Source organism: Heptranchias perlo, chromosome 23 (genome assembly GCF_035084215.1).
Source record: "Heptranchias perlo isolate sHepPer1 chromosome 23, sHepPer1.hap1, whole genome shotgun sequence".
Taxonomy (NCBI): domain Eukaryota; kingdom Metazoa; phylum Chordata; class Chondrichthyes; order Hexanchiformes; family Hexanchidae; genus Heptranchias; species Heptranchias perlo.
The window spans coordinates 8608957-8630665 of NC_090347.1; the positions used below are offsets into that span (position 1 = coordinate 8608957).

Genomic DNA, 21709 nt, shown 5'->3' on the forward strand with positions numbered 1-21709 from the left:
GCTCCAAATACAGACCCCCCTCACCCCCGACAGGCTCCAAATACAGACCCCCCTCACCCCCGACAGGCTCCAAATACAGACCCCCCTCACCCCCGACAGACTCCAAATACAGACCCCCCCCACCCCCGACAGACTCCAAATACAGACCCCCCTCACCCCCGACAGACTCCAAATACAGACCCCCCTCACCCCCGACAGGCTCCAAATACAGACCCCCCTCACCCCCGACAGGCTCCAAATACAGACCCCCCTCACCCCCGACAGGCTCCAAATACAGACCCCCCTCACCCCCGACAGACTCCAAATACAGACCCCCCTCACCCCCGACAGACTCCAAATACAGACCCCCCTCACCCCCGACAGACTCCAAATACTGACCCCCCTCACCCCCGACAGACTCCAAATACAGACCCCCCTCACCCCCGACAGACTCCAAATACAGACCCCCCTCACCCCCGACAGACTCCAAATACAGACCCCCCTCACCCCCGACAGACTCCAAATACAGACCCCCCTCACCCCCGACAGACTCCAAATACAGACCCCCCTCACCCCCGACAGGCTCCAAATACAGACCCCCCTCACCCCCGACAGACTCCAAATACAGCCCCCCCTCACCCCCGACAGACTCCAAATACAGACCCCCCTCACCCCCGACAGGCTCCAAATACAGCCCCCCCTCACCCCCGACAGACTCCAAATACAGACCCCCCTCACCCCCGACAGACTCCAAATACAGACCCCCCTCACCCCCGACAGACTCCAAATACAGACCCCCCTCACCCCCGACAGGCTCCAAATACAGCCCCCCCTCACCCCCGACAGGCTCCAAATACAGACCCCCCTCACCCCCGACAGACTCCAAATACAGACCCCCCTCACCCCCGACAGACTCCAAATACAGACCCCCCTCACCCCCGACAGGCTCCAAATACAGCCCCCCCTCACCCCCGACAGACTCCAAATACAGACCCCCCTCACCCCCGACAGACTCCAAATACAGACCCCCCCCACCCCCGACAGACTCCAAATACAGACCCCCCTCACCCCCGACAGACTCCAAATACAGACCCCCCTCACCCCCGACAGGCTCCAAATACAGCCCCCCCTCACCCCCGACAGACTCCAAATACAGACCCCCCTCACCCCCGACAGACTCCAAATACAGACCCCCCTCACCCCCGACAGACTCCAAATACAGACCCCCCTCACCCCCGACAGACTCCAAATACAGACCCCCCTCACCCCCGACAGGCTCCAAATACAGCCCCCCCTCACCCCCGACAGACTCCAAATACAGACCCCTCACCCCCGACAGACTCCAAATACAGACCCCCCTCACCCCCGACAGACTCCAAATACAGACCCCCCTCACCCCCGACAGACTCCAAATACAGCCCCCCCTCACCCCCGACAGACTCCAAATACAGACCCCCCTCACCCCCGACAGACTCCAAATACAGACCCCCCTCACCCCCGACAGACTCCAAATACAGACCCCCCTCACCCCCGACAGGCTCCAAATACAGCCCCCCCTCACCCCCGACAGACTCCAAATACAGACCCCCCCCTCACCCCCGACAGACTCCAAATACAGACCCCCCCCACCCCCGACAGACTCCAAATACAGACCCCCCTCACCCCCGACAGACTCCAAATACAGACCCCCCTCACCCCCGACAGGCTCCAAATACAGCCCCCCCTCACCCCCGACAGACTCCAAATACAGACCCCCCTCACCCCCGACAGACTCCAAATACAGACCCCCCTCACCCCCGACAGACTCCAAATACAGACCCCCCTCACCCCCGACAGGCTCCAAATACAGACCCCCCTCACCCCCGACAGACTCCAAATACAGCCCCCCCTCACCCCCGACAGACTCCAAATACAGACCCCCCTCACCCCCGACAGGCTCCAAATACAGCCCCCCCTCACCCCCGACAGACTCCAAATACAGACCCCCCTCACCCCCGACAGACTCCAAATACAGACCCCCCTCACCCCCGACAGACTCCAAATACAGACCCCCCTCACCCCCGACAGGCTCCAAATACAGCCCCCCCTCACCCCCGACAGGCTCCAAATACAGACCCCCCTCACCCCCGACAGACTCCAAATACAGACCCCCCTCACCCCCGACAGACTCCAAATACAGACCCCCCCCACCCCCGACAGGCTCCAAATACAGACCCCCCTCACCCCCGACAGACTCCAAATACAGACCCCCCTCACCCCCGACAGGCTCCAAATACAGCCCCCCCTCACCCCCGACAGACTCCAAATACAGACCCCCCTCACCCCCGACAGACTCCAAATACAGACCCCCCCCACCCCCGACAGACTCCAAATACAGACCCCCCTCACCCCCGACAGACTCCAAATACAGACCCCCCTCACCCCCGACAGGCTCCAAATACAGCCCCCCCTCACCCCCGACAGACTCCAAATACAGACCCCCCTCACCCCCGACAGACTCCAAATACAGACCCCCCTCACCCCCGACAGACTCCAAATACAGACCCCCCTCACCCCCGACAGACTCCAAATACAGACCCCCCTCACCCCCGACAGGCTCCAAATACAGCCCCCCCTCACCCCCGACAGACTCCAAATACAGACCCCTCACCCCCGACAGACTCCAAATACAGACCCCCCTCACCCCCGACAGACTCCAAATACAGACCCCCCTCACCCCCGACAGACTCCAAATACAGCCCCCCCTCACCCCCGACAGACTCCAAATACAGACCCCCCTCACCCCCGACAGACTCCAAATACAGACCCCCCTCACCCCCGACAGACTCCAAATACAGACCCCCCTCACCCCCGACAGGCTCCAAATACAGCCCCCCCTCACCCCCGACAGACTCCAAATACAGACCCCCCCCTCACCCCCGACAGACTCCAAATACAGACCCCCCCCACCCCCGACAGACTCCAAATACAGACCCCCCTCACCCCCGACAGACTCCAAATACAGACCCCCCTCACCCCCGACAGGCTCCAAATACAGCCCCCCCTCACCCCCGACAGACTCCAAATACAGACCCCCCTCACCCCCGACAGACTCCAAATACAGACCCCCCTCACCCCCGACAGACTCCAAATACAGACCCCTCACCCCCGACAGACTCCACCATCTCCTTGTATGAAAATCAAAACTCGCTGCATTTGTTCCTACGCTAACACTAACTTTTTTTTAAAAAGTCAGTTACTGTGATCCTTTCTCTGCTGTGCCTGGTGACTCGAGATGAAGTCTTTTTGCGATTACTTACTGACAGCCTTATCAAGCTAAAAATTACTGGCAAAGGAGGTCATCTAGGAATTAATTCCAGTGGAAAAGGTCACTTCACACGACACCACTGAACTCCAGGGCGGGGTGGGGGGTGGTGTTGGAGTTATGACAAGTCGGCCAGATCTCTGGTTTCACCACCTCCCCCGATCCCCCACACAAACCCCCCCCCCCCCCCACTGCTTAACTTCGATAAAAACTATGACCTGGGAACAGGCTGTACACCGCTCCGAAAACACCTAACGCCTGCCCACAAGTCTTAGAGACAAGTTGCCATGGTAACTTTGGAGCACAGACAACGGAACATAAAGTGCTCTGAACCTCAGGAACGGGAAATAAGGAGGGGAAGTCTGGGGGTTTTTTGTGTCATGGTTTTAGGGAACGGCTGAAAGGAACTGGACAATCGTTTCACTGATGAAGAAGAGAGACCCGATGAGGCTCAAGACCTGGGCCTACTGCAGCTACTGGAACAGGATCTTCACTGCAACTCTGTGCATTAGATTGACGCTGCTGCATTTATAGCAATCCAGCGACTTCAAGAGGAGGGGAGTTTTAGGGTTTCAGTAATATTGTGAATCGCACGTACTTCTGTTTGAAAGAGTCTCAGGTACGTGTGGCATTTGCGTTTAAAAAAAAATAAATTCCCATTTACAGGGCTGATTTCTGGGCTCCATTTCCTCTCAAACAACGGAGTGGTAACATGGCAACAAGTTCCACCGATAGCAACAGACCTGATCCCCTTGAAGAACACTCACTTTTGACTGTTAAATGCTGGTGTAATTGGCAGGGTACACCCATACTCAGACAACGCAAACCTTGCCCCTCTCCACCCCCTCCCCCCGCGCCCCCGTGAATTTCCACATCCCATAAGGCAGAGCTGTCGTTAATGCGCTCCTCCAATTCTGGCCTCTTGCGCATCCCTGATTTTCATCGCTCCACCATTGGCGGCCGAGCCTTCATCTGCCTAAGCTCTGGAATTCCCTCCCTAAACCTCTCCGCCTCCCTACCTCTCTCTCCTCCTTTAAGACACTCCTTAAAACCTACGTCTGCCAATATTTCCTTATGTGGCTCGGTGTCAAATTTTGTTTGGTAACGTTCCCGTGAAGAGCCTTGGGATGTTTGACTACGTTAAAGACGCTATATAAATACAAGTAGTTGCTGTTGTTAATTAACTGGCCCCTTTGATGCGATGTCCCCTCTTTAATGTCCCGACACTCCTTCCCCCCTCTAGTTGCTTTTCACCCTCTTTAGGCCTTTTTATCCCAAGGGGGGAGGGCGGGACGCTTGCTACAAGGCCTCTGCTGAAGATGTCCTTGATCTTGTCCCCTTGGAAGTGCACAAGAATAGAACAGGTCAACCTCTCCCTCTGATTTACCCTTTCCCCCACCCCTCTTTGGATGTGGGGGGGGGGGGGGGGGGAAGGAAGATTCCTTCCCTGGGCCTTCCAACCTGGGTAAAATTTTACCAGGGTGAAGACTGAATGCTGACAGGTGTAGCCACATTTGCTGAGGCTGCGTCAGACCCTCAGACAACCAATAATCAGATAAGTATAGGAATTTTTTTTTGAAATGCAGCTGATTAGTCAGAAATGAAAGGATCATCCCTGAAGTAGGTCTGAGTCTCCCACCTTATCCACAACAGACAGCGAGACTCAGGGCGGGCAAATTTGTTGAGCAAACCCTCATTCTAAGACGTACATTTTAGTTCACGGACCCATCAACAAAAGTGATCTCAATTCTTCATACTTCTCAAGTCATCTCCTTTATTTTCTTTCAAAAAATAAACTAGCCGATGTCTCCTGTGGCACCACTCACTGGGATGTCAAGTCCATCAGCCACCCTTCAATTGCTGGGTCTCAGCTCCAGTCTCGAGCTCTCTCAGTCCCTGTCCCAACCATGAGCCTGTTCAGCCTCCGCTCCAGTCACAAGCCCGCTCAGTCCCTGTCCCAACCGTGGGCCTGTTCAGCCTCCGCTCCAGTCTCAAGCCCTCTCAGTCCCTGTCCCAACCATGGGCCTGTTCAGCCTCCGCTCCAGTCTCAAGCCCTCTCAGTCCCTGTCCCAACCACGGGCCTGTTCAGCCTCCGCTCCAGTCTCAAGCCCTCTCAGTCCCTGTCCCAACCACGGGCCTGTTCAGCCTCTGCTCCAGTCTCAAGCCCTCTCAGTCCCTGTCCCAACCATGGGCCTGTTCAGCCTCCGCTCCAGTCTCAAGCCCTCTCAGTCCCTGTCCCAACCACGGGCCTGTTCAGCCTCCACTCCAGTCTCAAGCTCTCTCAGTCCCTGTCCCAACCACGGGCCTGTTCAGCCTCTGCTCCAGTCTCAAGCCCTCTCAGTCCCTGTCCCAACCACGGGCCTGTTCAGCCTCCGCTCCAGTCTCAAGCCCTCTCAGTCCCTGTCCCAACCATGGGCCTGTTCAGCCTCTGTCCCAGCTGCTGCTCTCGTCCTGGGCCTGCTCAAGCCTCTGCTGCCCTAGGTCCCCGAGCACGCCGAGGGAGGTGGAGTGGGGCTGCAGAGATGGGAAGCAATTGGGGTGATCTGACCAGTTGAAGAGGGTCTATGACACCGCACCGTGATTTAATAACACACAGCATTAAAAGCATAATAACTATTAATAGAGGCATAGAGCACAAAAGCAAGGGAGTTATGCTAAAACTTTATAAAACTCCAGCTGAGACCTAACCAGTGTATTGTGTTCAATTCTGGGCACCACACTTTAGAAAGGATGTGAAGGCCTTAGAGAGGGTGCAGAAGAGATTTACCAGAACGATTCCAGGGATGAGGGACTTCGATTATATGGTTAGACTGGAGAAGCTGGGGTTGTTCTCCTTAGAGCAGAAAAGGTTAAGGGGAGATTTGATAGAGGTGTTCAAAATCATGAAGGGTTTTTGATAGAGTAAATAATGAGAAACTGTTTCCAGTGGCAGAAGGGTCGGTAACCAGAGGACACAGATTTAAGGTAATCGGCAAAAGAGCCAGAGACGACTCGAGGAAACTTTTAAAAAAAAACGCAGAGTTGTAATGATCTGGAATTCACTGCCTGAAAGGGTGGTGGAAGCAGATTCAATAGTAACTTTCAAAAAAGGGAAGAAAATTACAGGGCTATGGGAAAAGTGCAGGGGAGTGGGTCTAAATGGATTGCTCTTTCAAAGAGCCGGCACAGGCATGATGGGCCGAATGGCCTCCTCCTGTGCTGTACCTACCATGAACTCAGTAAGCGAGCATCACCCACTGAATTTGAGAAACTAGACAAACACATGAGGGAGAAAGGAATAGAAGGATACGCTGATAGGGTTAGATGAAGTAGGGAGGGAGGAGGCTCGTATGGAGCATAAACACCGGCATGGACCTGTTGGGCCGAATGGCCTGTTTCTGTGCTGTACATTCTATGTAACTTTACTATTACAGCGCACCTCAGCCCAAGTACAGAGAGATAGGTCATATATTTAATTAATCTAAATTATCCATTATTAATTTCTCATTAAAGTTAACATACCATGGAGGTATTGCTGAAGAATATGTTATTGCAGATGGAGGAAAAGAGCCTCAAACTCTCCTGCAACCGATTCTAGGAAGGAGAGAGAGAACAGGTCAGAGTGAAAATACAAGAATATAAACCAAATGCACTGTGCCCCTAAGGCAGGGCGGCCATCTGCCCTGGTTTGTCAGTGAGTTGTTGAAAATTTCTTTAAGAACGTACACCAAGTTTGTTTTTTTCCCCCCAACTTGTTCCGTTGTCCTACGATATGAAGGTGTTTGACTAAAAGGTTTTCAAAAAATTTTCAAACATCAGCAAAACACGAAAACCCAGGTTATGGTCCAAGCTGGTTATCGTGTCCCTCAAGAACGGAAGTCAAGGGCAAGAGGAGGTCGTTTGGCTCAACGAAGCTTGTCCACCTGTGCTCTAAACCTCACCGCCATGAAGCCCATCGCTCTGGTATTCACTCCCATTAAAGCCTGTCACTCTTGCATTCTAACTCTCCCATTGAAGCTCATCCCTCCAGTACCCCAACTCTCCCACTGAAACTCGTCCCTCCAGTACCCCAACTCTCCCACTGAAACTCGTCCCTCCAGTACCCCAACTCTCCCACTGAAACTCGTCCCTCCAGTACCCCAACTCTCCCACTGAAACTCGTCCCTCCAGTACCCCAACTCTCCCAATGAAACTCGTCCCTCCAGTACCCCAACTCTCCCAATGAAACTCGTCCCTCCAGTACCCCAACTCTCCCAATGAAACTCGTCCCTCCAGTACCCCAACTCTCCCAATGAAACTCGTCCCTCCAGTACCCAAACTCTCCCAATGAAACTCGTCCCTCCAGTACCCAAACTCTCCCAATGAAACTCGTCCCTCCAGTACCCAAACTCTCCCAATGAAACTCGTCCCTCCAGTACCCAAACTCTCCCAATGAAACTCGTCCCTCCAGTACCCCAACTCTCCCAATGAAACTCGTCCCTCCAGTACCCAAACTCTCCCAATGAAACTCGTCCCTCCAGTACCCAACTCTCCCAATGAAACTCGTCCCTCCAGTACCCAAACTCTCCCAATGAAACTCGTCCCTCCAGTACCCCAACTCTCCCAATGAAACTCGTCCCTCCAGTACCCCAACTCTCCCAATGAAACTCGTCCCTCCAGTACCCAAACTCTCCCAATGAAACTCGTCCCTCCAGTACCCAAACTCTCCCATTGAAACTCGTCCCTCCAGTACCCCAACTCTCCCAATGAAACTGGTCTCTCCGTTATTTCAGATTTCCCACTGAAGCCTGCCTCTCTCATCTTAACTCTCCTGACTAAGCTCGACTCTCAGTTACTTCAACACTCTCCCTGAAGCCCATCGCACTCGTTCTGTCTTTCCAGTCTCGCATCCAGCAATGTTTTAAATCCCCCCCCCCCACAAAGGGCGCTGCTTCTAACACCCCGATTGGCAGATTACTCCCGATATTAGTCACCCTGTGTGTGAAGTAGCTCTCTGGGATATTTGATTGAAATTTAGTTTTCATCATTTGACACTTAGCAGAAAAAAAAGTGTAGATTAATGAAATCCAAATGGGTGGCCACTCTCACCACTGCAACCAGTGATCGAAGGGTTCTACTGTCACCAAGCTTCCAAAACAACCAAACGTATGTAATGCAATGATACGCTTTGTTTATCAGCAATTTCCATGATTATTATTCTGCCTCTGGGTCCAAAGCATGAGTGATTCAAATGAGGCTCACCAACCCCCCAGAAGTCTCTGCATTAACAAGTAATCGCTCCACCACTGGTGGCTGTGCTTTCAGCTGCCAAGACACCTAAGCGCTGGAATTCCCTCCCTAAACCTCTCCGCCTCTCGAACCTCCTTAAAACCTACTTCTTTGACCAAGCTTTTGGTCACCTGTCCCAATATCTTCTTACATGCCTCGGTATCAAATTTTGTTCGATACGCGCTCCTGTGAAGCGCCTTGGGACGTTTTACTATGTTAAAAGGCGCTATATAAATGTAATAGAATTGAGCATGGAAATTACACCGAATGTAATTATTTTCTCCAGTTCCCCTCCTCGCTGCTCAGAGAGAGCTGGACAGGCCCTGCTCTCAGACTCCACTGCTGCGGACATTTAACTGGTTACAAGTTCTGACCAAAGTACAAAGTAACTCAGGAAATAAATTACTATCTTAATTTCTCTTCAGATCACAGCGCACAACCACTGTGTATCTGTAAGTGCACAGGTGCAGTGAAACGGGACAGAGAGAGGGGCGGCCGCCACAGCTTGAAATCATTTAACACAACGCAGATATTATTCGCTCACAGATGTGCGAGGCAAAGCGTAATCTGTCATCCAAGTTAAGTGAGATTGTTCGTTCCCTATCCCTCCTTCATCGCCCACATTTATTTTCTCACCTCCAATTCATAGACACAGAGAAAATAGGAGCAGGAGTCGGCCGTTCAGCCCTTCGAGTCTGCTCAGTCATTCAATATGATCATGGCTGATCCTCTATCTCAATACCATATTCCCGCTCTCTCCCCATACCCTTTGATGCCTTTTGTGTCTAGAAATCTATCTAGCTCCTTAAATATATTCAGTGACTTGGCCTCCACAGCCTTCTGTGGTGGAGAATTCCACAGGATCACCACCCTCTGAGGAAAGAAATTTCTCCTCATCTCAGTCCTAAATGTCCCATTCCATATCCTGAGACTGTGACCCTTCGTTCTGGACCCCCCCAGCCAGGGGAAACATCCCCCCTGCATCCAGTCCGTCTAGCACTGTCAGAATTTTATATGTTTCAATGAGATCACCTCTCAATCTTCTAAACTCGAGTGAATACAGGCCGAGTCGACCCAATCTCTCCTCATACGACAGTCCTGCCATCCCAGGAATCAGTCTGGTGAACCTTCGCTGCACTCCCTCTATGGCAAGTATATCCTTTCTTAGGTAAGGAGACCAAAACTGCACACAATACTCCAGGTGTCGTCTCACCAAGGCCCTGTACAACTGCAGTAAGACATCCTTGCTCCTGCAATCAAATCCTCTTGTAATGAAGGCCAACACTCCATTTGCCTTCCTAACTGCTTGCTGCACCTGCATGTTTGCTTTCAGTGACTGGTGTACAAGGACACCCAGGTCCCTTTGTACATCAACATTCCCCAATCTATCACCATTTAAATAATACTCTGCCTTTGTTTTTCCTTCTGAAGTGGATAACTTCACATTTATCCACATTATACTGCATCTGCCATGTATTTGCCCACTCACTTAACTTATCTAAATTGCCTTGAAGCCTCTTTGCATCCTCCTCACAACTCATGATCCCACCTAGTTTTGTGTCGTCAGCAAACTTGGAAATATTACATTTGGTTCCCTCATCCAAATCATTGATATATATTGTGAATAGCTGGGGCCCAAGCACTGATCCCTGCAGTACCCCACCAGTCACTGCCTGCCACCCCGAAAAAGACTTATTTATTCCTACTCTCTGTTTCCTGTCTGTTGCCAGTATATTATCCCCAATCCCATGTGCTTTAATTTTGCACACTAACCTCTTATGTGGGACTTTATCAAAGGCCTTCTGAAAATCAAATTTCAGTGCCCGACTCTTTGCGCCATTCTGCCACTCGGTGACCCCTCCCTCGAGGCCTCAGGGGAGACACACTCGGTGACCCCTCCCTCGAGGCCTCAGGAGATGTTTTGGACTGGATGCTTGGTGACGTTGGCTCTTCTGTAGATTCCCATCTCTCTCCTGGTGGATGGCAGCTGCCAGAACCTCACACCAACAACATCGCCAGCGTTGGTAAAATCCCACTCAAGGACTGGAGCACAAAATCCAGGCTGACACTCCCAGTCCAGTACTGAGGGAGTGCTGCACTATTGGAGATGCCGTCTTTCAGATGAGACATTAAACCGAGGCCCCGCCTGCCCTCTCAGGTGCGTATAATAGATCACAGGGCACTATTTCGAAGAACAGCAGGGGAGTTCTCTCCGGTGTTCTGGCCCAATATCTATCCCTCAAACAATATTTTTAAAAAAAGGATCTGGTCATTATCACATTGTTGTTTGTGGGATCTTGCTGTGCGCAAATTGGCTGCCACGTTTCCTACATTACGAGAATGACTACACTGCAAAAGTACTTCATTGGCTGTAAAGCGCTTCGGGACACCCTGAGACCATGAAAAGCGTGATCGAAATGCACGTCTTTCTTTTTATAGAAAGTAGCTGTGGTGGAGGGTATAATAATTGGTGTGAGGGAGGGGGGGGGGCAGGGAGAGCAGCAAGGGTCAACGAAACATCTGACAAGACAAGACCTACATCGAAAGACAAGAGCTACTTTTTTTTTAAATCGTGTTATTATATTCGGGAGTAAATATGGATTTATCCCAATCGGAGAGAGCTATCTATTCACAACACTGGCCCTGCGATGTGTGGGATAAGCCGACAGGTCCAATCAATGGCTCAACACTGACAAACACAAGATAGGAGAAATACGCTCTGCTTTGATGCTGCCGGGCTACCTGCTGTTAACCAGATAACAAGGCTGACAACCAGACACAGAACACCTTAAGCTGACAGCTGAGTGACTCAGGCCAACTGTTTAAATCCCTGCTCAGAACGTCTGTAGGCCCCCTCAGTCTTCCTTCCCCTCCAGGCGCCACTCCTTCTGGCCCCCGACTGAAACTCAGCCTGGAAATCCGTGAATCCTCCCTGCCAACGTTCCTTCACCCTGACCAGCTCCCGGAGGAAGCTGATGCTTTTGACGCACTTGTTAGGGACATCAGGAGGAGGCTGTTCAGCCCCTTGAGCCTGTTCTGCCATTCAATTAGATCATGGCTGGTCTGTATCTTAACCTCACCTATCCGACTTGGTTCCGCTACCCTTAATACCGAACAAAAAACTATCGATCTGAGTTTTGAAATTTTCAATTGACTCAACAACTTTTTGGGGGAAGAGAAAGTTCCAGATTTCCACTCCCCTTTGTGTGAAGAAGTGCTTCCTGACATCACCCCTGAACGGCCTAGCTCTAATTTTAAGGTTATGCCCCCCCCCATCCCGAGGAAATAGTTTCTCTCTATCTACCCTATCAAATCCTTTAATCATAAGACCATAAGAGATAGGAGCAGTAGGCCATTCGGCCCCTCGAGCCTGCTCCGCCATTCAACGAGATCATGGCTGACCTGATTTTTACCTCAAATCCGCTTTCCCGCCCTTTCCCCATATCCTTTGACTCCCTTGCTGATCAAAAATTTGTCTAACTCAGCCTTGAATGTATTCAATGACTCAGCCTCCACAGCTTCTTGGGGTAAAGAATTCTAAAGATTCACGACCCTCAGGGAGAAGAAATTCCTCCTCATTTCAGTCTTAAACGGGCGACCCCTTATTCTGAGACTATGCCCCCTCAGCATCTACCCTATCGAGTCTCCTCACAATCTTGTATGTTTCAATAAGATCTCCTCTCATTCTTCTAAACTCCAGTGAGTATAGACCCAACCTGTTCAATCTTTCCTCAAAAGACAACCCTTCCATACCCAGAATCAACCTAGTGAACCTTCTCTGAACTGCCTCCAATGCAAGTATATCCTTCCTTAAATAAGGGAACCAGAACTGGACGCAGTACTCCAGGTGTGGTCTCACCAGCACCCTGTACAGTTGTAGCATGACTTCCCTGCTTTTATACTCCATCCCCCAGAAATAGAGGCCAATATTCCGTTTGCCTTCCGGATTACCTGCTGCACCTGTATGTTGACTTTGTGCGTTTCATGTACGAGGACACCCAGATCCCTCTGTACCGCAGCATTTTGTAGTATTTCTCCATTCAAATAATATTTTGCTTTTTTATTTTTCATCCCAAAGTGGATGACTTCACATTTTCCCACATTATATTCCATCTGCCAAATTTTTGCCCATTCGCTTAACCTGTCAATATCCCTTTGCAGACACTTTGTATCCTCATCGCAACTTGCTTCTCCACCTATCTTTGGATCATCAGCAAATTTGGCCACAAGACCCTCTGTTCCTTCATCCAAGTCATTGATATATATTGTAAATAGTTGAAGCCCAGCACTGATCCCTGCGGCACCCCACTAGTTACAGATTGCCATTTTGAAAATGATCCTTTTATCCCGACTCTTTGTTTTCTGTTAGTTAGCCAATCCTCTATCCATGCCAGTATATTACCCCCAACACCATGAGCTCTTATCTTGTGCAGTAATCTTTTATGTGGCACCTTATCGAATGCCTTTTGGAAATCCAAATACACTGCATCCATTGGTTCCCCTTTATCCACCCTGCCCGTTACTTCCTCAAAGAACTCTAATAAATTTGTCAGATATGATTTCCCCTTCATAAAACCATGTTGACTCTCCTTGATTGTATTATGAGTCTCCAAATGTCCTGCTACTGCTTCCTTAATGATGGATTCCAGCATTTTCCCATTGACAGATGTTAGGCTAACTGGTATATAGTTACCTCCTTTCTGTCTCACTCCCTTCTTGAATAGGGGTGTTTCGTTTGCAGTTTTCAAATCCGCTGTGACCTTTCCAGAATCTAGTGAATTCTAGAAGATTACAACCATCTCTGTAGCCACTTCCTTTAAGACCCTCGGATGCAAGCCATCAGGTCCAGGGAACTTGTCAGCTTTAGACCCATTAGTTGACCTAGTACTTTTTCTCTAGTGATAGTGATTGTTTTTAATTCCTCCCTCCCCTTTGCCCCTTGATTTTCTACTATTATTGGTATATTATTAGTGTCTTCTACTGTGAAGACAGATACAAAATATCTGTTCAATTCCTCTGCCATTTCCTTGTTTTCCATTATTATTTCCCCAGTCTCATCCTCTAAGGGACCAATGTTTACTTTAGCTACCCTCTTCCTTTTTATATACTTGTAGAAGCTGTTACTGTCCGTTTTTATATTTCTTGCTAGTTTACTCTCAATTTATTTTCTCCCTCTTTATTATTCTTCTAGTCCTCCCCTTTATTTGTTGCACTTTCACAATAACACTGCTCCAGATGAATCTTAGGGCGGCACTAACTTACAATCTGCATCGTGAATGGACAATGAATGAATTCAACATTAAAAATAGACACAATCCAGGCTGACAGTTCACCGCAGTAGTGAGGGAGTGATCGAGGGATTGAGGGAGGAACGGAAGAGCGATTAGGGCAAGATTGGGTTGGGCTGTGACGCCCAATGTAGTTGAATAGCCTGCACTCACTGGCAACGTGAAGAACGGCCCTTTCTGAGTGAGGTGCCAGAGAGCCCACCGCCCACACAGTCAACACCTTGATGGAAGGGAGAGATAACTAGGTGAGAGAGAAACTGGAAACCGCAGCTCAGGACTTCAGAGCTGTACTCCGCGAGGAATGGATCGGAAGGGAAAGCAACTAACTCAAATCAGCACCGACGGAACCCACAACGCTGCTTTTCAAAGCAGGGCGGACATGTTTGGTCAAAGGTCACTCAGTTTAGTAGATCTTTGAATTTGCCTCAATTTAACTTTTTAAGACCCCGTGGCAGTAAGGCTGTAAAATCGCATTTATTAATTTTTTTAAAAAAAAGAAACACAACCATCACATCAGCCCGTGAACCAAACCTCAGCCACACCTGCCAGCTCCCATTAGCTCATCAGGCAGCTCCTTGACATTCAAATCATGGCCAATTTGCTCTTCACCCCATTTAACTGCAGTTTAAGAGGTTTAGCTGCTCTTACCGCGTAGTTAGTGACAATTCAGTTGGCTGAACAAAGGTCTCTCGCACTTCCACACATGATTGAATAAAACCAGCTCATGGATCATTTTAGACATCACCTCACTCTGCTTTACAAATCATGCACAAAACAAGTGACTGATCTCCATTATACCTTCACGATTAACTGCCTGAATTGAAAGTTCAGCAACAGCAGCGTGCACACAGACAGCCTGCACGCAAATTAACTCCAAGGACTAAGCTGGGGAGATTTGTTCAAGTTGGAGCAAATCATTTCATATACTGTAGGGTTGCCAACCCTCCAGGATTGCCCTGGAGTCTCCAGGAATTAATCTCCACAGGGCACTGCTGTGAGCAAAACCCAGGAGAAAAATCAAAAGGAGCATTAAAAAAAAAGGGGTGGTTTTTCTTCAATTTCTTTGAACACTTTTATTTTATTAGATATAAAAATATTGGAGATGGGGGAAAAAAAAGGTTGTTTGACCGGGCAAGGTGATTGGAGGCAGGAGTTCATGTGATGCAATCTCTAGGAATACGTCCTGCCAGAGTTGGGAACCCCTAATATACTAGCAGAAGAGCTTTTGCGGAATTTCTGTTCTGCAACCCTGTGAGCATCCTATTTATTTTCTAATTTACCAAAACGTGGATTTATTTGCCATTCCCCTGGAGACAACCGGAGTTGCTCTGGGATCTGACGGTATGAGGCAGGCTTCAAGGAGTTGGAAGCAAAGGTTTGGGCCTTGCTGCTATGGACTGTCCTTCCAGGGAGCCATTGGGGGGAAACGAGAGATCAGTGGATCATTACACCCTTGAACAATCCAGAGTTTCTGGTACAGTATCTCTCTTACGAAAGGGTTTCAATAGGGTGGACGGAGAGAAGATGGTTCCACTCGTGGGGGAGACCAAAACTAGGGGCCATAAATATAAGACAGTCACCAATAAACTCAATAAGGAATTCAGGAGAAACTTCTTTACCCAGAGAGTGGTTAGAATGTGGAACTCGCTACCACAAGGAGTAGTTGAGGCTAATAACAAATGCATTTAAGGGGAAGCTAGATAAACAAATGAGGGAGAAAGGTATAGAAGGATATGTCGATGGGGTTAGATGAAGAAGGGAAGGAGGCTCACATGGAACATAAACACCGGCACAGACCAGATGGGCTGAATGGCCTGTTTCTGTGCTGTTAAATCTATGTAAGTCAGAGGTTACTGCAATCTCTGTTCCCTCATTTAGCTCAGGACACGGATGGAAAGCGAGTGGCTCTACCTCCAGCCTGGGCTGAGGGCCGTGGACTCAGCAGAGATGAGGAACTGCAGCAGGGAATTTCCTGATCTGTGTGGGATTCAGAATCAAACCATAACTTGCATTTATATAGCGCCTCTAGCGTAGTAAAACGTCCCAAGGCGCTTCACAGGAGCGATTATCAGACAAAATTTGATACCGAGCCACATAAGGTGATATTAGGACAGGTGCTTGGTCAAAGAGATAGGTTTTAAGGAATCTCAAAGGAGGGTAGTGAGGCGGAGAGGTTTAGGGAGCGAATTCCAGAGCTTAGGGCCTAGGCAGCTGAAGGCATGGCCGCCAATGGTGGAACGCTGAAAACCAGGAACGTGCAAGAGGCAGGAATTCGAGGAGCACAGAGATCCCGGAGGGTTGTAGGGCTGAAGGAAATAGGGAGCGGGCGAGGCCATGGAGGGATTTGAAACAAGGATGAGAATTTTAAAAATCGAGGCATTCCTGGACCGGGAGCCAACGTAGGTCAGCGAGCACAGGGGTGAATGGGACTTGGTGTGAGTTAGGATAAGCTCAAGTTTACAGAGGGTGGAAGATGGGAGGCCGGCCACGAGAGCATTGGAATAGTCAAGTCAAGAGGTAACAGAGGCAAGGATGAGGGTTTCAGCAGATGAGCTGAGGCAGGGTCGGAGATGGGCGATGTTAGAGATGGAAGTAGGCGGTCTTGGTGATGGAGCGGATATGTGGTCCGAAGCTCATCTCCGGGTGAAATAGGAGGCCAAAGTTGCAAACGGTCTGGTTCAGCCTCAGACAGTGGCCAGGGAGAGAGATGGAGTCGGTGGCCAGGGAACGGAGTTTGTATCCTTTTATTGATGCACACACGTGATGTTTATTTGTTGGAGCGTCCAATGTCTAAACATTACAGGAACAGGCCCGGGCCATGATCTCTCTCTACACTGCTAAGACACTCTTACAATTCAGTTGAATGATTAATGCCATTGCTCAATCCCCGAGTCCCAGGAGATGGTGAAATGATGATTAGAAAATCCAGTCCCCAGATCAAACAATCATTTTCATAATTTCCTTCTGTTGCCTCCTCTTTCTCTTCCAGCCAAACACATCACTCAATCATGGGCACAATGGATTTATCATCTCTTTTTATTAAGCCCTAAAGTTTTTGGAGAGAAGCAGTAACTCTCACATATACGAGTTTGTGCTCCTGTAAGAGAGCAAGCAAGCAAAGAACTTGCATTTATATAGCGCCTTTCATGACCTCAGGATGTCCCAAAGCGCTTCACAGCCAATGAAGTACTTTTTGAAGTGTAGACACTGTTGTAATGCAGGAAATGCGGCAGCCAATTTGCGCACAGCAAGATCCCACAAACAACAATGTGATAATGACCAGATGGGTCTGTTTGTAGTGACGTTGGTTGGGGGATAAACATTGGCCGGGACCCTCAGCCCACTCGATCTCAATCCTTTCTGGTGTCCATCATCCTGGCCTCAACCAACCCTTCCTGGGAAGGGGCCGTTGATCACCCTCTCTGTGAAGAAACACTCCCAGACATTGGTCCTGAATCTTCCCCTGAAGCTGCAATCTCCTGTCCGACTGCATACCTCACTGCCCCCATTGGCGATCTCAACAAAACACACACCCCCACCCCCTTCCCCCCTGTACTCTCCCTCTCCTCCTCTGCAGCTGTTGACTCATGCTCTTCCATGGGGACTGGTACCCCACCCAAGCTATTCGGCCATGGTGGGGAGGTATCTCAGCTGTGGCCAATCCTGTGGGGGCATTGGATGGCAACTAGAATCAGGTGCCCTCTGTTTGGTCCGCTTCCCCCTCTCGAGCCGAAGGACCAATTATGGAGCAGCGATCGAGCCTTGGGCCTTTTGGGCCTGTACAGCCGACTCCCACACTAGGCCGAGCCCTCGGGGGTGGGGGAGCTTTTGCTGTCACTATGGCTGGAGATTCCAAAAGTTCAGAGCCCCCCCCCACATCAACAGTCTTCCTCCCCCTCACGGCTCATATGAAGTGCCTCAGTTCTCAAGTCAGACAAAGGATATCTGTTCAATTCTCTTGTCAGGCTTGTAATGTATAATTATGGATGGCCCATAATTTCCTTTGAATGGACTTGTCATGGTCGTAGGCTCCAGTTTACTTGAGCTGACAGTCAGGCGTACAACTCCTCACATCTCTCTGTTCACAGCCAATCTATACTGATCGCTCGTCACTGTGTCCGGGATTGGTACCATCACTCACATCTCTTCAATTTGCCTCTGCTTTTATGCCTTGTTTTATTTTCTTCTCCATTTTACTCCTTTGCCCCCTCCCACCCCACCCGAAGGTGCTGATGTTTCGCTGGGGAACGGATCCACAGCACTGGGCACTACCCGCTCCTACCCTGCCCAGACGGACATCTTCCACACCAGCCAGGACCGTGCACATCAGCAGTTCTTTAACCTGGGAAGCATCACAGCTGTCCTGTCCACGCGAGGGGGCGCGAGAGAGCGAGAGCGAGAGCGCGAGAGAGACAGAGGGCGAGAGCGCGAGACAGACAGAGGGCGAGAGCGAGAGAGAGACAGAGGGCGAGAGCGAGAGAGAGACAGAGGGCGAGAGCGCGAGACAGACAGAGGGCGAGAGCGAGAGAGAGACAGAGGGCGAGAGCGAGAGAGAGACAGAGGGCGAGAGCGAGAGAGAGACAGAGGGCGAGAGCGAGAGAGAGACAGAGGGCGAGAGCGAGAGAGAGACAGAGGGCGAGAGCGCGAGACAGACAGAGGGCGAGAGCGCGAGACAGACAGAGGGCGAGAGCGAGAGAGAGACAGAGGGCGAGAGCGAGAGAGAGACAGAGGGCGAGAGCGAGAGAGAGACAGAGGGCGAGAGCGAGAGAGAGACAGAGGGCGAGAGCGAGAGAGAGACAGAGGGCGAGAGCGAGAGAGAGACAGAGGGCGAGAGCGAGAGAGAGACAGAGGGCGAGAGCGAGAGAGAGACAGAGGGCGAGAGCGAGAGAGAGACAGAGGGCGAGAGCGAGAGAGAGACAGAGGGCGAGAGCGAGAGACAGACAGAGGGCGAGAGCGAGAGAGAGACAGAGGGCGAGAGCGAGAGACAGACAGAGGGCGAGAGCGCGAGAGAGACAGAGGGCGAGAGCGCGAGACAGACAGAGGGCGAGAGCGAGAGAGAGACAGAGGGCGAGAGCGAGAGAGAGACAGAGGGCGAGAGCGAGAGACAGACAGAGGGCGAGAGCGAGAGAGAGACAGAGGGCGAGAGCGAGAGAGAGACAGAGGGCGAGAGCGAGAGAGAGACAGAGGGCGAGAGCGAGAGAGAGACAGAGGGCGAGAGCGAGAGACAGACAGAGGGCGAGAGCGAGAGACAGACAGAGGGCGAGAGCGAGAGAGAGACAGAGGGCGAGAGCGAGAGAGAGACAGAGGGCGAGAGCGAGAGAGAGACAGAGGGCGAGAGCGCGAGAGAGACAGAGGGCGAGAGCGCGAGAGCGCGAGACAGACAGAGGGCGAGAGCGAGAGAGAGACAGAGGGCGAGAGCGAGAGAGAGACAGAGGGCGAGAGCGAGAGACAGACAGAGGGCGAGAGCGAGAGAGAGACAGAGGGCGAGAGCGCGAGACAGACAGAGGGCGAGAGCGCGAGAGAGAGACAGAGGGCGAGAGCGAGAGAGAGACAGAGGGCGAGAGCGAGAGAGAGACAGAGGGCGAGAGCGAGAGAGAGACAGAGGGCGAGAGCGAGAGACAGACAGAGGGCGAGAGCGAGAGACAGACAGAGGGCGAGAGCGAGAGACAGACAGAGGGCGAGAGCGAGAGACAGACAGAGGGCGAGAGCGAGAGACAGACAGAGGGCGAGAGCGAGAGAGAGACAGAGGGCGAGAGCGAGAGAGAGACAGAGGGCGAGAGCGAGAGAGAGACAGAGGGCGAGAGCGAGAGAGAGACAGAGGGCGAGAGCGAGAGAGAGACAGAGGGCGAGAGCGAGAGACAGACAGAGGGCGAGAGCGAGAGACAGACAGAGGGCGAGAGCGAGAGACAGACAGAGGGCGAGAGCGAGAGAGAGACAGAGGGCGAGAGCGAGAGACAGACAGAGGGCGAGAGCGAGAGAGAGACAGAGGGCGAGAGCGAGAGACAGACAGAGGGCGAGAGCGAGAGAGAGACAGAGGGCGAGAGCGAGAGAGAGACAGAGGGCGAGAGCGAGAGAGAGACAGAGGGCGAGAGCGAGAGAGAGACAGACAGAGGGCGAGAGCGAGAGACAGACAGAGGGCGAGAGCGAGAGAGAGACAGAGGGCGAGAGCGAGAGAGAGACAGAGGGCGAGAGCGAGAGACAGACAGAGGGCGAGAGCGAGAGAGAGACAGAGGGCGAGAGCGAGAGAGAGACAGAGGGCGAGAGCGAGAGAGAGACAGAGGGCGAGAGCGAGAGAGAGAGACAGAGGGCGAGAGCGAGAGAGAGACAGAGGGCGAGAGCGAGAGACAGACAGAGGGCGAGAGCGAGAGACAGACAGAGGGCGAGAGCGAGAGACAGACAGAGGGCGAGAGCGAGAGACAGACAGAGGGCGAGAGCGAGAGACAGACAGAGGGCGAGAGCGAGAGACAGACAGAGGGCGAGAGCGAGAGACAGACAGAGGGCGAGAGCGAGAGACAGACAGAGGGCGAGAGCGAGAGACAGACAGAGGGCGAGAGCGAGAGACAGACAGAGGGCGAGAGCGAGAGACAGACAGAGGGCGAGAGCGAGAGAGAGACAGAGGGCGAGAGCGAGAGAGAGACAGAGGGCGAGAGCGAGAGAGAGACAGAGGGCGAGAGCGAGAGAGACAGAGGGCGAGAGCGAGAGAGAGACAGAGGGCGAGAGCGAGAGAGAGACAGAGGGCGAGAGCGAGAGAGAGACAGAGGGCGAGAGCGAGAGAGAGACAGAGGGCGAGAGCGAGAGACAGACAGAGGGCGAGAGCGAGAGAGAGACAGAGGGCGAGAGCGAGAGAGAGAGACAGAGGGCGAGAGCGAGAGAGAGACAGAGGGCGAGAGCGAGAGAGAGACAGAGGGCGAGAGCGAGAGAGAGACAGAGGGCGAGAGCGAGAGACAGACAGAGGGCGAGAGCGAGAGACAGACAGAGGGCGAGAGCGAGAGACAGACAGAGGGCGAGAGCGAGAGAGAGACAGAGGGCGAGAGCGAGAGACAGACAGAGGGCGAGAGCGAGAGAGAGACAGAGGGCGAGAGCGAGAGACAGACAGAGGGCGAGAGCGAGAGAGAGACAGAGGGCGAGAGCGAGAGACAGACAGAGGGCGAGAGCGAGAGAGAGACAGAGGGCGAGAGCGAGAGAGAGACAGAGGGCGAGAGCGAGAGAGAGACAGAGGGCGAGAGCGAGAGAGAGACAGACAGAGGGCGAGAGCGAGAGACAGACAGAGGGCGAGAGCGAGAGAGAGACAGAGGGCGAGAGCGAGAGAGAGACAGAGGGCGAGAGCGAGAGACAGACAGAGGGCGAGAGCGAGAGAGAGACAGAGGGCGAGAGCGAGAGAGAGACAGAGGGCGAGAGCGAGAGACAGACAGAGGGCGAGAGCGAGAGAGAGAGACAGAGGGCGAGAGCGAGAGAGAGAGACAGAGGGCGAGAGCGAGAGAGAGACAGAGGGCGAGAGCGAGAGACAGACAGAGGGCGAGAGCGAGAGACAGACAGAGGGCGAGAGCGAGAGACAGACAGAGGGCGAGAGCGAGAGACAGACAGAGGGCGAGAGCGAGAGACAGACAGAGGGCGAGAGCGAGAGACAGACAGAGGGCGAGAGCGAGAGACAGACAGAGGGCGAGAGCGAGAGACAGACAGAGGGCGAGAGCGAGAGACAGACAGAGGGCGAGAGCGAGAGACAGACAGAGGGCGAGAGCGAGAGACAGACAGAGGGCGAGAGCGAGAGAGAGACAGAGGGCGAGAGCGAGAGAGAGACAGAGGGCGAGAGCGAGAGAGAGACAGAGGGCGAGAGCGAGAGACAGACAGAGGGCGAGAGCGAGAGACAGACAGAGGGCGAGAGCGAGAGACA

The 21709-nt window shown here is 52.1% G+C and overlaps 1 protein-coding gene across 2 annotated transcripts in view; it reads right to left on the reverse strand.

The window, feature by feature from the left end:
- The window catches only part of gnav1 (guanine nucleotide binding protein (G protein) alpha v1), a 141120-nt gene that overhangs the window by 12823 nt on the left and 106588 nt on the right, over positions 1–21709 (reverse strand). The window contains exon 7 of one of the 2 annotated variants that reach the window (XM_068003957.1): positions 6785–6856. The exons of the other annotated variant lie outside the window; for it this stretch is intronic. Coding sequence (XP_067860058.1) covers positions 6785–6856 — 72 coding nt within the window. The remainder of the gene's footprint in view (positions 1–6784; positions 6857–21709) is intronic. 2 annotated transcript variants of the gene reach the window in all.